This window comes from Haliaeetus albicilla, chromosome 8 (genome assembly GCF_947461875.1).
Source record: "Haliaeetus albicilla chromosome 8, bHalAlb1.1, whole genome shotgun sequence".
Lineage (NCBI taxonomy): Eukaryota > Metazoa > Chordata > Aves > Accipitriformes > Accipitridae > Haliaeetus > Haliaeetus albicilla.
In genome coordinates this window covers 11,895,486-11,910,410 of record NC_091490.1, presented here as the reverse complement: position 1 = coordinate 11,910,410, position 14,925 = coordinate 11,895,486, and the positions used below count along the sequence as shown (strand labels likewise).

General features: G+C 52.2%; 2 protein-coding genes across 4 annotated transcripts in view; both read left to right on the top strand.

The window, feature by feature from the left end:
• Positions 1-14,925, top strand: part of RNF220 (ring finger protein 220) — a 228,215-nt gene that overhangs the window by 111,355 nt on the left and 101,935 nt on the right. The gene's annotated exons all lie outside the window — the stretch shown is intronic.
• The window catches only part of RPS8 (ribosomal protein S8), a 167,795-nt gene continuing 154,283 nt past the window's right edge, over positions 1,414-14,925 (top strand). Inside the window, exon 1 of the mRNA XM_069788916.1 lies at positions 1,414-1,418. Within this exon, the coding sequence (XP_069645017.1) occupies positions 1,416-1,418 (3 nt within the window). The 5' untranslated portion in view covers positions 1,414-1,415. The remainder of the gene's footprint in view (positions 1,419-14,925) is intronic.

Here is a 14,925-nt window from a genome sequence, read left to right as displayed (position 1 = left end):
TTCTATTTTACCTTACCAAGTCCTTTTAAAATGAAATCATCTTGTTTCAGATCTGTTTGGGTTGGATACTTTTTAAGGGCTGCTTGCATTCTTGAAGCCTGATTGACTTTGGCTTGTGTGTGACAAGGCGTTACACGCGCAGTAACATTATCTCTTGGGGTACCCAAATGAACGTACTGGCTTGGCTTTGTGTTTCTCTGCCTGAATAGCGCCTTTCCCTTGAGCATCTTCTTGTTGCAGTGGGTTAAACCTGCTGCGCAGTGCACGGCCAGCCTAGCGGGATGAAGTGACACTGAGAAGATGACAGAGCTTTACGCTAATGTTCTTTCCAGAGTTATTGCCATCCTGGAGAAGGTGCTGTGCTCTGTATTTCTGGGCCCTGCCCCTGCAAGCTTGCATTATCCCCAGAAGGGAGTGACCAGGAGGTGGCTGGGACACAAATGGTCATCACCTGGGAGGCCAGGGCAGCTCAAAGGAGTGGTGGGGGTCTCAAAAGTAATGAACTTGCAGCAGAGAGGGAGGGATGTTTGAGCAGCAGGAAGAGTTTCAACAATTGGGGCACAGTTTCCTTGGATTCAGACCACTGGGACATATATATAGGAGCCTATGGAACTACTATATAGGCTCAGGGAGAGAGAGAAACTCTATATAGGAACTATAGAACTATATACATATATAAAACTCCCTCTATATAATATAGAACTATTGTATTATATAGAACCAATATATAGGAGCCTATAGAACTATTTGCATGGCATTTTTTTCCCCTATCAGAATGGATCAAAAAGCAGGAATCAAGGAATTTAGGGAAATACAAAAGCAGACATGGACATCTTGGTGTTTTCCCCAGGGGAGGCCTGGTGGGTGTGTGCTGTGGGTCCGTGCCCAGGGGAGCGGGATGCCGGGAGGTCTCTGGTGCGCAGAGGTGCAGATGCCCAGGGCCATCCTGGCATCCTGGGTCCCCTGCAGAGCACTCCTGAAATCCTCTGCTCACAGGGAGGGTAGCCCAAACTGGAACTACGCTGAGTGATTAGCCTCACTGAGCCTTCCAAAATATGTCCCCAGCATCCCCGGCGGGCTGGCAGCGGGGCAGGGATTAGCACACAGCAGGTTTGCCGGGTGGGACCAAGCCTGCCCCGTGCTCTGGGGTCAGGGCTCCACCACCGTCTCTCTACAGGTCTGTGGTCTCGCGAGCGAGCTTGGCTGATTGAAGGGGGAACCGGTGCTGCCCATTGACAGCAGTGGCCCTTCTTGCCGTCCTGAGGGTGAGCGAGACCCAGCCAGCCCCGGCTTTGAGCGTGCACAGCGGTGCTGCTGCCCTCGGGCATGGCTGGGGCACGGGGCTGGCAGCCGGGGTGAGTCTCTGTCCCCACATCGGCCGCCGACTCCCTCTTGAGCTGTGGGTGACCCGCACCATGCAGGGCTTTCAAAAGCGAGGACACAAGTCCCTCGGAGTCCCAAAGTGCTTTTAAAACTCCTCCTTTAACTAACCTCTGGAAGCCGTTTCCTTGCATGTGAGATGGAGACAATAAACACCTGGGATGAAAGGGCAGCTTTTCTCTGCTAAGATAAAGGGGTTTGCTCTTTCCCCAGGACTCATTCGGTACAAGTGGACATGTCTGGAGGCTGAACTGCTGGCAGGGAGAGCACACCAGCCCCAGAAAGTAGCAAGGTCATTTTTCAAGTTGGAGAAAAGCAGCTTAGAGGAAATATAAATTGCACTGAGTGAGCAGGACTTGAAAGCAGGGAGGGCTCCTCAGATGGGGAGCCGGGGAAAATGATGGAGGGAACGTAAGAATGACAAAGCATGTCGTTCCAGTGGAGTGCAAGACGATTTGCTTTAGCTCATTAAATACTGCAATAAAATATTAATAGTTATTGTCCCTCTATTTTTTGTAATTATCCTTGCAAAGAAGGATCTGCTGCAAGTCACTAATGTATTCCCAGCAGCGGGTTGCTTTTTAATACAGCGGTGGCAGTCAGGGGTGAGGGGGGGGGGAAATGAAAGCGTTTATGTGTGGCCAGAAAATAGTTGTATGATCAGGGTCATTAAGGAACTGGCGCTGTCTACAGTGGGAGAGACACGAGGAGGGGAAGAGGAGGCTGTGGGGAGAGGAAGAGGGTTCAGGTCAACCCAGGAGCACTTGAGAAGGGACGAGATTTGAGGACAGTCTGGTGTCTGCATCCCACCTAACCCCAAGGAAGAAATTTGTGCTGTGGCTGCCCAGCCCAGTGCGCCTGGGTGTTTGCTGGTGAACGCGGTGAACCTGATAGCTCTGACGCAGCTATGAAGGACCCTGCAAGTGCCAAGCTCCTGCTGCAGGTGCTTGGGTGCTCTGGGGACAGCACGGGCACATGAGAGGTAGACATCAGGGCGCTGCGTGTTGTGCCAGGGAGGGTCCCCTCCATCACAGCCCTCCGCAAGGCAGTCCTGGTGCATATTAGCTGTGCTGCTGCCTTCCATTGCCCCCATTCCTGTGCCTGTCCCACCTGGCTTTCTTGGGGCTGTCCTCACTCCGGTCAGTGCCATAGCTCACGCTGTCACCTCCAGGCTCCTCTGCGCAGCCTTTGAGACTCTGAAGACTCTCCCTCCAGGCACTCTCTTTCTCCTCCTGCTGAGGTGCAGCTGGATCCAAAGAGGCTGTCACCCTTCCCTTAGCATCACAGCTGTGCCCCTCTGCCACAGCATCTGGGCTGCAAAGAGCAGGTGAGGGGCTGCTATCAGTACACGCTGCTGTGGTGCTGGGGCTCAGCAAGCCCCATTCTCTCCCCACGGTCAGGAGGGTTGGAGGTGTGATGGAGTGCCACCTCGCAGCCTTGTCCTGTCCATGCCACGCTCCTGCCAGCTCTTCTTGGACCTCAGCATCTCTCAGTGGTCAAAGGATCCCTTCCCAGGAGTTTCACCTGAGCGAGCACACTGTGAGGTGGTCCCCAGGGTGGCTGGAGACCCAGATGATAACTGGTACGCCAGACACTATCTGCCTGGCCAAGAAGTATCTCAGAGACCACACTAGATCCAGAGATTTGTCCCAGGGGAAGCTGGGTGGCAGCATCAGCCTCTCCCCATCCCGCTGCCATCTCAGGCTACTCCCTCCTCCTAGCACATCCCTGACCCAGGAGCAGGGACGTGCCTGCCAGCACCTCTGCATCCCCACTGTGGTGCCAGCCAGGGGGTCACTAGCACATGGCTGAGATGTGGCACCACACCGGAGCAAGCAATGCTGATGCTGTGACCATGACAGGCTTTGGCAGAAAGCTTAAAAAAGTGAGGCGGGATGTCTCCTGCTAGCAGCAAAGAGCCCCTCTAAGGCTTGAAGCTTCTGCAGCAGCACCAACATCCCACCCCACTGTGCTCTGGCCAGGTGAGACCTCACTCCACTACCTCCAGCTCTGGTTTCCCACTGCTTGAGCAAAGCGGGTTGCTGGGAGGCATTTTGCTGAGCCTGGGCAAAGCTGTCGGCTTGAACATGGCATGGGGGGGAGCTGGGGCTTTTCCAGCGGTGGCCAGCCCGTGGTGCCTGGGGTGGGCGAGCGAAGGCTGAACCCCAGCAAAGCACTGCTGGTACATGAGACCAACCTCGCGATCACTTTGATGTGGCTCGCGAAGCATCAGCCGGAGGAGACAGAAAACACTCTGCCATCAGAGGAGGAGAGAGCAGGGATCCCACCGTGGCTCCTGCCCCCAGGCAGGGAAAGCCTGGGAACACAGGTGCCGGCGCGGCGGCGTGGGCAGCAGCAGCGGGGCCGTGCAGTCGAGCCTGCCCTGGAGAGCAAAGCCTGTCCTGGTGATCTGCCCGTCCATCCAGGCAAGCCGAGGGCAGGGCAGCCATGTCCGTGATGCTGCCTGCTGCAGCAGGGATGCTTCTGCTTCCCGCGCCAGAGGAGGGACGGGGGCTCCGGCCCCACTCAGATCCCATCAGCCGGCCTTCGGAAGAGAAACGGTGCTGACAGGTATCTAAGCGAGGCAGATTTAAGGGAAATGATAATAAATGTAGATGGTCAGGCGGGGGAATGAAATGATCCATCTTTTGCATGTTAGTCAAGAGGTGCTCGCAGGCTCCCCCCTCCCCGCTCCTATTCAATCAGGGCCTGTCAGACCTCCAGCAGGCTGGCATTTTTGTGAAGAATCTCTCGGCTAAAAATTGTTGTCATTCCTATTTCCTTGTTATCAGTCGGCGGCACCTCGGCGGAGCCCGGAGATTAACGCAGAATCGCCGGGCGAGCATCCATTCCCGAGGAGCCCTATCCATTACGCCGAGCTCGGCGGGTCCCTCCCGCCTCACCTCCCACATTCATCATCTTTAACGCTGACAGCCCGGCGCAGGCCTTTCAAATTTATCTCGCCGCGTCCCGGGCAGGCTCTATCCGTCAAACTGCGCGAGAGGGAGCGAGCAGAGCGCCGTCTCCTCTCCCCTGTTCGTCGGGGAGGGAGAGGGGGGGAACAACCTGCCCGTGTGAGGGACTCGGTAAAAGATTGGTCCGAGATACACAATTAATCATGGCTCGCATCAATTTGCTTGATTTACTCCCCGGAGGGAGAAGGGGCGTAAACACGGCGTGTGCAGAGGCAGTGTGGAAACATAATGTGTCTGTCTATAGGAAAAACATTAACACATCATCCCCGTTGTGGGTGATTGATGGGGGAATGGGAGAGGGACAGCCCGGAGCTGGCAGGGTGACAGAGAGCCAGGAGCTTGCCAGAGAGATGGACCCAATGGAGATGAACCTCAGGGGCCACCGGTCAGGGCAGACGGTGCCCGGCACGTCCAACCCACCTCGTGCTTCCCTCCCGGTGCTCTCCCCAAGGCGGCAGCCTGGCCTGGGCATCTTCCCCCACACCGAGACCCTCTGGGTGGGGAAGGGAGGTGGGAAAGGAAGCTGCCGGCCGTGCTCCGTGTGCGAGGCAGGCACTTCAGGGTACGGATGTATGAAATGTCCCATCCTCAGGGCGATGCAGAATCCAAAGCACAACTGCTTTTGCACATAAAAATTTCCAAGGCGTATTTCGTGTTCACCACCATGCCCTAAATGGGTGGCAGTGCTTGCTCTGCCTTGCCTTCTCTGAATTCCTCCTGTAAATAACTTTTTCTGCCCGTCCCTGGAAGCGGGTGCGTTTCAGGATGAGATCCAAATGTGCGGAGCGTGCTTGTGAAGCCCTTTGGTAGCCTTTGGGGCAGGAGATGCCATAGCAATGAAAGATGCTGTTATTATTAGATCCCAAGCACTGGGTTGTGCCATCCCTTGATGGCTCCGGCGGAGAGAAGAGGCTGACTTTTATGGAGAAAGTTACTGCTGTATTTACAATCCAAACCTCCTCGTAACCAGCTGCAGGGTGGAGGAGGAAATGCGGAGTGAGTGTGTGATGATTTAATGTGTCCTTCTCGCGTGCCTTTCAGCTAAGGAGCCTCCTCCCTCCTTCACCAACTCGCATTTGGCCAGGCTCCGGCTCGGTGATCACACCCACACGGACAAGGGGAGTGGGAGGAGAGGTTTAACCAAGGTCAGAATGAGGGACCCGTGTCCCAGACCTGTATCTTCCTTGGTAAAGTCTTCACGGAAATAAATGGTACCCAGACCTCGCCTGGCCAGGCACAGGGTTTCTCACTAGGTTTTGGGGAGGTTACGGTGTTTGGAGGGGGAGATGGGGGCTCATGAGAGCTCATTGCCACCAACAAGTAAATCTGCACCTGATATTTGTAAGGAATAGCCTAGCTGATAGGAATAGCTAAGTGTGAGGGATGAGCCGATACAGTTTACCAGCTCTTACCACCCAAACAGACGTCTTTCCCTGGGCAGGTTGCAACCCCCGGGCCGTTCCTAAACTTGGCACGATTCCTGCTGGAATCTGCGAGCGCCTGCCTGAGCCGCATGGCCGGGTTTGCTCCCCGGTTAGCTAGCGGTGGTGTTGAACGGGCTCGCTCCTGCCCAGCCTCGCGTGGTCCTCGGCTGGGACCTTCCTGCAAGCGCTCCAGTCATTTGGGCTTTGAGCAAGCAGTAATTTCCCCATATATGTTCCTCAACACGCCCAAGGCTGGGTTTAAAGTCTGGTCTTCCAGCTCTTCCACTGCCTCCCTGCGTGGGGTTTCCTTTAGCTGCACCCCAGTGTTTCCACCTGGGAGGAAGGGATAGTAACGCAGGGAGATCTGTCATCCATAGAGCACTGGTTGGTGCTTTGTAAGTCAGAAATGCACAAGACAGATGTAGTCTGCCTTAAATGAAACCTGGAGTGGTGCGGGCATGATTTGAGTATCCAAACATACTGGTCATTAGCTGCCCTCCTGTTTGCAGCTCCTTGGGAGAAAAGCCTACCGTGCCACATCTTGTTGTCTGTCCAGCTATCAGTACAGTGCTTCAGACCGTTCCTATTTATAATTCGTAGAATATGAATTAAACTCTGAGAATTAGCACACCAGCCGGTGGCTGCTTCCATCCGCAGGAAAATTCCCATCCCCTCTCCGTGATGTGCATCAGCCCACGCCCGCACACACGCCGCACCCAGCCCTTTGCCCTCCTCGGGGTAGATCCTGTCCCTAAAGCACCCAGGCTGAGCTCAGGCAGGATCAGGTCCATGACCCACAATTCTGGGGTTGTTTGTGATTTAAATTTATCAGTTTAATTTAGTTTTGTTCTCCCTTGATTTAGTTGCGTCTGAAGAGGTTTTTTGTTTCGTCTTATCTTGTGGAAATTGCTCATAATTTTGTAGTGGCTGTTTAATATATATATGTATGTATATGCTGGGTTTTACAGCCCATTTTTATCACCTTTTTATTATCTCGGGTCAAAAGCTTTACTGGGTTGCATTCAGGGAATTATGCAAACTAAGAGAAAATACCATAGCAAAACTATAGATTTTCTCATTAAACTCTGCTTGGACATGTAGTTATTGTAGTAAAACTCTAGTAACTATTACAGGCCCTAATATAAAATTATAGTTTGACACCTCAGCGTGATTGGCCTTGCACTGCGGTTGAATTAACCCTTTCTGTCCCTTGCCTGCTCAGACTAAAGGCTTTTGCTGGAAGTGGGCAAGCCAGGCTTAGTGGGCAAGCCAGGCTTAACAGGCAAGCCGGGGTGGCTGCGCGGGGGCTTAGCCTGGGACTCCGCTGCAGCACCCATGAACTCTCTGTGGTGTGCAGCTTCAGAGCAGCTTTGTCTGAGCTATCAAAAAACTTTAATCCAGCAAGCATTTAGAGAGACAGTGATGCTCGAACAAGGGAGGATCCTGCAACTCCAGGTGGATAAAGTCCAGCAAGGAGGTAGAGTTTGCTGAAGTTTGCAGCTTCCCCCATCATCCCAGAAATTGCTTCGTTCCCACCACCCAAAAACTGTGCAGTTCTCCCTGCTCCGTGCACAGTGGATTTAAGGAGCGATAAGCATATTCAGCGACTTAATTATCTCAGACCAGATTTTCTTCTCAATTACACTCAAGTAAATCTGAAGTGATTCCATTCAAGTGGATTGTGTTAGTCCACCCTTGTAAAAAATAAAATCAGATAATATATCGTCCATGCATTTTAGCAAATCTCCACACCTCTGCCGGTAACACTGCAGCGATTGTGGGAGGGTTTGGGGACCGTCTGATGCAGTGATGGGGAGCAGTGTTTAAAACAACTTGGATGGTCCAGCGGGGATGGGGACTATTTCCTTCTGATTGTCTGATTAACATTTTAAAGCCATGTTGATAATAACCTGGGGTAGCGTGACAGTTCAGCAACTTCATTCGAGGGAAACACTTAATCATATTTATTATGTAAACACAGCTTGCCATGCCCCCATTAAATTATTAATAGTACCATTAACATATTTACATATAAATCTTATAGCAATTGATGGAAATGGCTTCAAGAACCTTGCGTTAGCTCCCTTTTTATAATGGATTCTCTCTTGCAAATACCCATTTATTAAAGAGACAAAATATTAATTTTTTGTTAAATGTTCATGTCAAAAATGTCACCTTTGCAGTTTTGCAAATTGCCATTTATGCAAAACCTACTGACTTGGTATTTTCCTGTCTTAAAAAATGGTCTGTTTAAAAATATTGCTTCAATAGGAGCAATTAAGGAGAATAAGAGTAAAGATATTTCAGTGATCTGTTTTTTCACATTTTCATTAATAATCAAGCTGGTAATCTGAACAACGCAAATACTGGAGGGGTTGTTCCATCACTTCACCCCTGGAAGTACCCTAAAATGGCCCCAGTCCTGCTGCCTGGGGGTTAACCTCTGATCAAAATATACACAGTTGCTATGTATTTGCAAAAGCCATTAGTGGGACCTGAGTTAATTTACTCTGGGCTGGAGTCATGCCCAGATGTCCCAGTTGGAGCTGATCACTCTAATGGGATGCCATCCCCCACTTACGCATGGAGGATGCTGGACCAGACTCCCGGGGAGATGCTGCTGTTCTGGGGAGTTCCCGGGATGAAGGGCGGAGGATAAGGCAGAAGGGATGCGGTTTGCACGCACAGTGGTTGGAGGTGCTGGGCACCAAGGGCCCAGCAACTCACCTCTTTTTCTGTATTTTCTATGAAAAGAGGTGAGATGTCCTTTCAAAACAGGAGTGGGAAACTGAGGGAAATAGGTGGCATAGTGGGAGTATGGGGGGAAGAGAAGGAGGAGGGTAGGGAGTATGAAGGCAGGATTTACTGGACAGGATAAAGAGAAGAGGATGGAGGGTAGGTTAGTCCTTCTTCTCCTGTTTCTCCTCCAAATCCTGCATCTTTCCTAACCAGCCCAGCCCTGAATAATAATCCTAATTAGGCTGTATACTGTAATTCCTTAATACCTTCCAGGTAGCGGTATCCCAGGGTGATTCATTCTCAGGATTGCCAATTTTCACAAGTATATCATAAGACTCTCAGGATTTTTTTTTTGTTCCTTAAAGTTTCAGCCCCTGCAATCAAGTGGTGATATAAGAATCTCAGTTTTCCTTTACATAAATAGAAAAGGCATGCTTCGAGCCCTGTGGTCAGGGCAGAAAGCTTGAATATGTGCTGTGAGCCTGGTCCATAAAGCATAGAGACCAGAAGACAGAGAAGAAGATGATCACAGGGTAGTGGAGTTGTAAGATAATTTAGGTTGAAAGGGACCTTGGGAGGTCATCGTACACTTAATTTCTGGTGCATCTCATACTTAAATGGCATTTTTCATTAACATTTCTAGTAATAAAATTAATAAAACATAGCTCACAGTTTTGTTTGAACTATGTATACTATACATCTCCATATGGTGAAGTATAAATCTTTGCCGAGAGCCTGGCTGCCCCTTGCCCCTCTGGTACACCCAGCTGCAATGGCAGATGTCCCACGCCGGCAGCTCTCAGATGAGCAGAGGGGAGGAAAACCAGTTTGCTGGGAAGGAGCCATAACTGCCTGAACTGGGACCTGCTGGGGACCAGCTCCTGTCCCAGCTCCACTCAGGATGTGCAACCTTGGCAAGTCATGTCCCTTCCACACCTCCCTTCTCCCCACCTGAATATGGGAGTGAATACGGCATTTTCCTTTCTGGAGAAGTATTTAAGAATTAGACCTTATTACGTTAATGCAGAAGCCGGGGAAAGAAAGGAGGCATTACAAAAGATTTTTTTCCCTTTCTCAATTAAATGAATGTTCTCCTAACCCATTGTGCCCAGCCCTCGTGTGTGCTGTTACAATTGTCTCTAAAAACTCTGTCTGATTTTTCAAGCAATTTCTCACAAAACAGGCACTTTCAGAAAAATCATAAGAAAGCAATCGTTTCAAATTGGTCATTTGGGACTCAAATTACTAATCTAATACATTTTTTATTGAGGGTTCCTGAAAGGTTCCATAAAACACAGTCTGTGAAGCTGCCCAAACTTGCCAGCCTCCCAGTTTGACAAATCGAACCCAACAATCCACTTTGCAGCAAAGGTTTAGGGCTTGCAAAGCCGCCACCAAAATAGCAGCATTTATATTTCTCCATCAATAGTGCCTATCTGGTCAGATTTTTAAATTCCCTGGGGTGTTTTGTTGATTTTTTTTTTTGCCTGTGTTGGATTTTTGTGTCCGTGTCCAAGATACAACACTGATATTGGGGATATTTGGGGGGTTGACCTGGAATCTGCTGCTGAGCATCGGCTTTGGCACTGCAGGAAGGAGCAAGCGGGAGGACGAAGGTTGGGTCAGGCAAGGAGAGGACTGGGAGCCAGAGACTGACTTTTTCATTATTTATATTTTTTAATTATTTATATTATTTTTATTATTTATATTTTTAGTCTTTTGTTTTATTATTTATTGTATTATTTATGTTTTTCTTGAGGCTGCACTTAGACGGGGCCACCTATAGGAGCAGAGCACTGCGCGCAGTCCCTGTCCTGTTGAGCTTGAGGGCTGAACAGAGAAGGAAGCCAAAATACTGGAAAGACAATTTCTTTCTAGAAATGAGGGCTCAAAGCATGGGAAAATGAGTGAGATCAAACAGGCAGTCTCTGGTCCTGAGTTACTGTGTCACGTCATGGCCATGAGACCATACTCGCCTCTTCGCAGCAGTTTTTTGGGAAATAGGGATAGTGCTGACCCGCTTCCCGGCGGCCACTCATGGTTACGAAGCATCAGCCTCCCCCCCACGCAAGGCACTAATCAAATACATGTTAATTATTATTTTGGCAGATGCTGAGGGCCGGCTGAGTGTCGCCTTGAGGTAGGACCAAAAAACCAGCGCCTCTCTGATCAGGTTTAATAAAATCCAAATAAAACTCCGTGGTTGACAGCCAGTTCCTTCCTCATGCCAGAGAGGCAGCACCCAGTGAGGAAAATCAAGCGGCGCGAGGCCAACGCCAGCTCAGCTTGCCAAGAGCCCAACCAAAATTGCTTTTCCCCTTTAACATCTGATGGCAATTTTTCTATTGCAAGATCTGCTCGTCAGGAGCAAGGCAGAAATGCGGTTTGGGGGGTTCTAGCAGTGACTGCTTCTTGGTACAGCCAGCACAAGAGGGTGGAGGGGAGAGGGAAGGAGCAGGGCAGCCCGAGAGAGACATGGAAAGCTGCTGGCCATCAGGCAGAGATGGAGATGGACAGCTTGGGAAGAGAGGTGGTACCTCTGCCGGCGGCTCAGCGCCCTCGCCGTGGCTCGCAGAGCAGGGACGGGGCTGGCGTGGCGCCGACGCTCTTGGCTCAGTCCCGGAGTCTCAGTTTGAATTTCACCCTCCAAGAGGAGCCACACGAGCCAGTCCGACATGCGACAGGCGCCGTGCGGGCAGGGAGAGGGGGCTTCCCTGCAAACCCCGCTGCGCCCGGTCTGCTCCTTGCCTTGCAGCCCCCGGTGTCCTCTGGCTGCACGGCTCCCTTGGTGCTGAGACGGCCGGCTGTGTGCTGACACGCTCCCCTCTAATGCCTCCGAGGGGGCCTGTTACTATTTATTGGGTTAGCATATAGTTTTCTGCTGCCGTTACGGTTTTACTATGGGGATAATGCACAACATGTAGTCAAAAAGTAGAGCTGGAGTTGCTTTCAAGCCAAACACGGCCGTTTTGGATGTCAGCTGGGACCGCATTGCAGGGGGGAGATGTTCTGAGCCACTTCTGCCTGCGGTGGTCACCCGTGGGTGATGGGGATGGGCTGGCAGCCCCTCCAGCCCATCCTCTGGTCCACAGCTCCCCGAGGAGTTTAACGCCAGGGTCCTGCCCTCACACAAGCAGCGAGGGTTGCACAGCTTCCTACACATCCACGGCCCTACAAACAGAGCGGAGTTTATTACTGTGCTGTTTCTTTACAAAAAAAATAATCCATCTATTAAAATTAATAAGCGATGTGACATTTCAGAGAAAAACTCTCTTCCCATTTCAAAGAAAACTTCCAAGCCAAACTCCAGGCTGAAGCAGATTCAAAGAGGACAATTTATAAATCAAGCAAAAAGGAAGGTGAAGCAAGAGCCAGCCTTTAACCTTGGCTGCGGCCGCACTGTCAGCAGCTCCTGCCTGTGTGCCCAGGCTGGGGGTGGTGGTGCCAGTCCATCCCAGCTCTGCCAGCACCATGTCCGGCACAGCTGCTCCCCTTACAGGGGATACAGGTATTTTTATTCCAGATGGGAAAAACCTACGTGCAGGCACGTGCTCCCAGCTGTGCGTTTCCTTCTGCCCTGCTCAACCTTTTTTTGGGCACGCGTGAGCAGCAAGATGACCACGTGTTTCCATCAGAGGGGCTGCATGACCCGTGGGGATGCATTTCCCGAGCTCAACCCTGCCTTTTCCCACGTTAGGATGCGCAGAGCAGGTCCACCCCGCTGAAAGCCGCACGCACCAGCCTGCTCTGCCCCCGTCCCCACCAGGTAGGAAAGCCCCCAGCACCGGTCCCTCACAGAGGGACGGCGAGGTGCCAGGCCATCCTCTCAGCGCGAGGTCCCCGCAGAGACACGCGGGGCCCACGGCAGGTCAGGGGCATGGCTCCTCGCTCCGCGGAGCCGCGGGTGTAGCTCTGCTAACCCCTGATCCTCCCCGCCGCCCTTCCCTCAACTCCCTCCAGCCTCCCGATGGCTTCGCAGGGTGCGTGCGCTCCGTCTCCTCTGTCCTCTCACGATTCACACCTCTCCCCCTCCGGGGCCGTTCCCCCCTCTGCTGTGTGCCATGGCCGCCTGCCACGGCGCAGCCTCCCCGGGACAGTGTCTGATGAGCTGTTTGCTTTAGCCGGAGGGAAGAGCCAGCCACGGGGCGGGAGCAGCGGGCGGCCATGACGGCACGTCTCCCGGCCCGCCGCTCGGCAGACTTGGATGCCGAGAGGCACGGAGGTGCCAAGTGCTGATCTGGCTTTCGCGCTGTTGAAGTCCGTGAAGTCGCTTTGGATTTACACCCGTGGAAGCGGGATGGGAACTTGGCCTGAGGTCTCGGTGCTGTCGTAAAGCTGAAGGAGCCTTCGGACCCACCGCCAGGCCTTTAATTGGGGTGGGGGATGCGGTGGAGGAGAGGAGGGGTGAGGCTCGGGGCAAGGGGAAGGCAGCCCTGGTCTTCTTGGCCTCCTGGGGAAAAAGTGATGGCTACTACAGCGACTGCGGCCGTCGTGGGAGGGAACAGCGAGGGTCTGGGCAGGTCAGGACCCAGAAGGAGGGAGAAACCAGGACTTTCAATCCCTTCCCCACGCTCCTCCACATCCCATCCATCTGGTGAAGGTGCATTTCCTTGTGCATCAGCCGAGGCACACCAGGGCACGGGGACGAGGGCGTCCCGGGCCCCAGAAGCTGTGCCCGTGCAGGTCAGGACTGTGCATGAAACGCCAGATCCTGGCAGCAGATTAGGAGGCTGAAGCATCAGGATGTGTCCCCGCCTCGTGCTGAGCATCCCTCTCTGGGGAGGGGAGGCTCTCAGGGCAGATTTCACCTTGTGCGAAGGGGTCAGCGAAAGACTCGTGCGCCACTTAAATCCCACTTAAGCACTCTGCACTGGGGTGAAATTAACTCTCTCTGTAGAATAAGCCATCAAGAAAAACTGATCTAAAAATCTACGCTGGGCCACAGCCGAGCCACACTTCTATTAGCAAGTAAAAAAATATTTCCCGTCCTTAGAGTTAAATGAGCCAATAGTTCAATCACGGAGCGAAAAGCAGCAATAGAGACAGGGATGCTGAGTGCCTCCGGTATTGGCAATCTATGCAAGGAATCACAATAAGCAGGACTCGCCTGTTTTCTCTGTGTTTAGCAGCAGTGTTATTCAACAACCTATTTGCAAATGCCATCTTCCGAAGTCCTTTTTTCCCCCCTCGTTAAAGTTGCAGCGATAATAGGGCGATTACAGTGCAATAAGCTAAACGCAATCCCTTAGTGGCATCACGGCCATTTTTAGATCTTAAAAAAAAAAAAATCAAAGCTGTTTAAGTTTTCTTATTATGCACATTAAAGGCAGGCAGCAGGGTCTGATCAAAGACAACACCACCCCCGCGTTCCCCCCACCCACCTCCTGTCCCTGCATCTTGTCCCCCCTCTATTCATTAGTGGTCACAGCTGTGCAGTCGGCCAATTACTTGGGAATAATAAGTACATTTTGCAGTAAATTAAATATTAATTAGTCCTTGGCAGGTTGTTTTGGGTTTTTTTTTCTTATTTCCCTTCCTCCATCTGAAAACGGCGGGAGGGATGTGACACTGTCATCGCCTGTGTTGGCATGTGGGTGACAGCGGGGGAGGCTCTCCTCCAGCCCTCTGCTTGGTCTCCTCCATGGTGGCTTGCAGCAAGGTCTTTCCTGCTCTTCCTAGAGGGTTCACTGCTGCTGGGCCAGGATTTGTAAACCCATCCCCAGCTTTGCGGTTATCTTCTTCTCCCAACCCAGGCATGTCCCATCTCTGCCTGGGTTCCCCTTCTGCACACTCTGTTTGGGCACTTTGCTCTCTGGGACAGGGCATCATCCCTGATTGCCTGTGATGTGCCTGTGAGAGTGGTCTGGGGGCAGCAAATAAATCCATGTGGGGTTTGCCTGGCCATGGGAAGGGTCTGCTCCATGGGGTGTGAGGGCAGCTTGGCTGGTGCAATCCTCTCCCCAGCAGTGCTAGTGGGAGAGATGCCGCCTGGTCCCCTGGATGTGCCTGCGAGGCCTCATCCTGCCCTGCTCCTGCACAGCAGGACCCCAACCCAAACAGTGCGTGTTGTGCCAGGGGATGAGGAAGAGGAGCAGGGATGGGCAGAAGGAGCTGGCTGAAGAGCGACTGTTGTACAGCCAAAGCAAGTTGTCCCTTTTCTGGTTCGGTGGCAGACCCCAGGCAGGGTGACCCTTTGATCCCCTAGCCAGGGACTCCAGGGACAGAGTGACCTGGTCTGGCTTTGCCTGTTCCCGTGGAAGTCAGACGACCTTGAACCATTGCAGACCCTGGGGAAAAAGCCCTGCAGACTGTGGTCAGGTGAAGCCCAGACCAGATCCCAAGCATGGATCTGCTAGGAAGAGCAGTTTCTTAAACTGAGCCAGGTGGGCTAGTTTTGATGTTGTCAA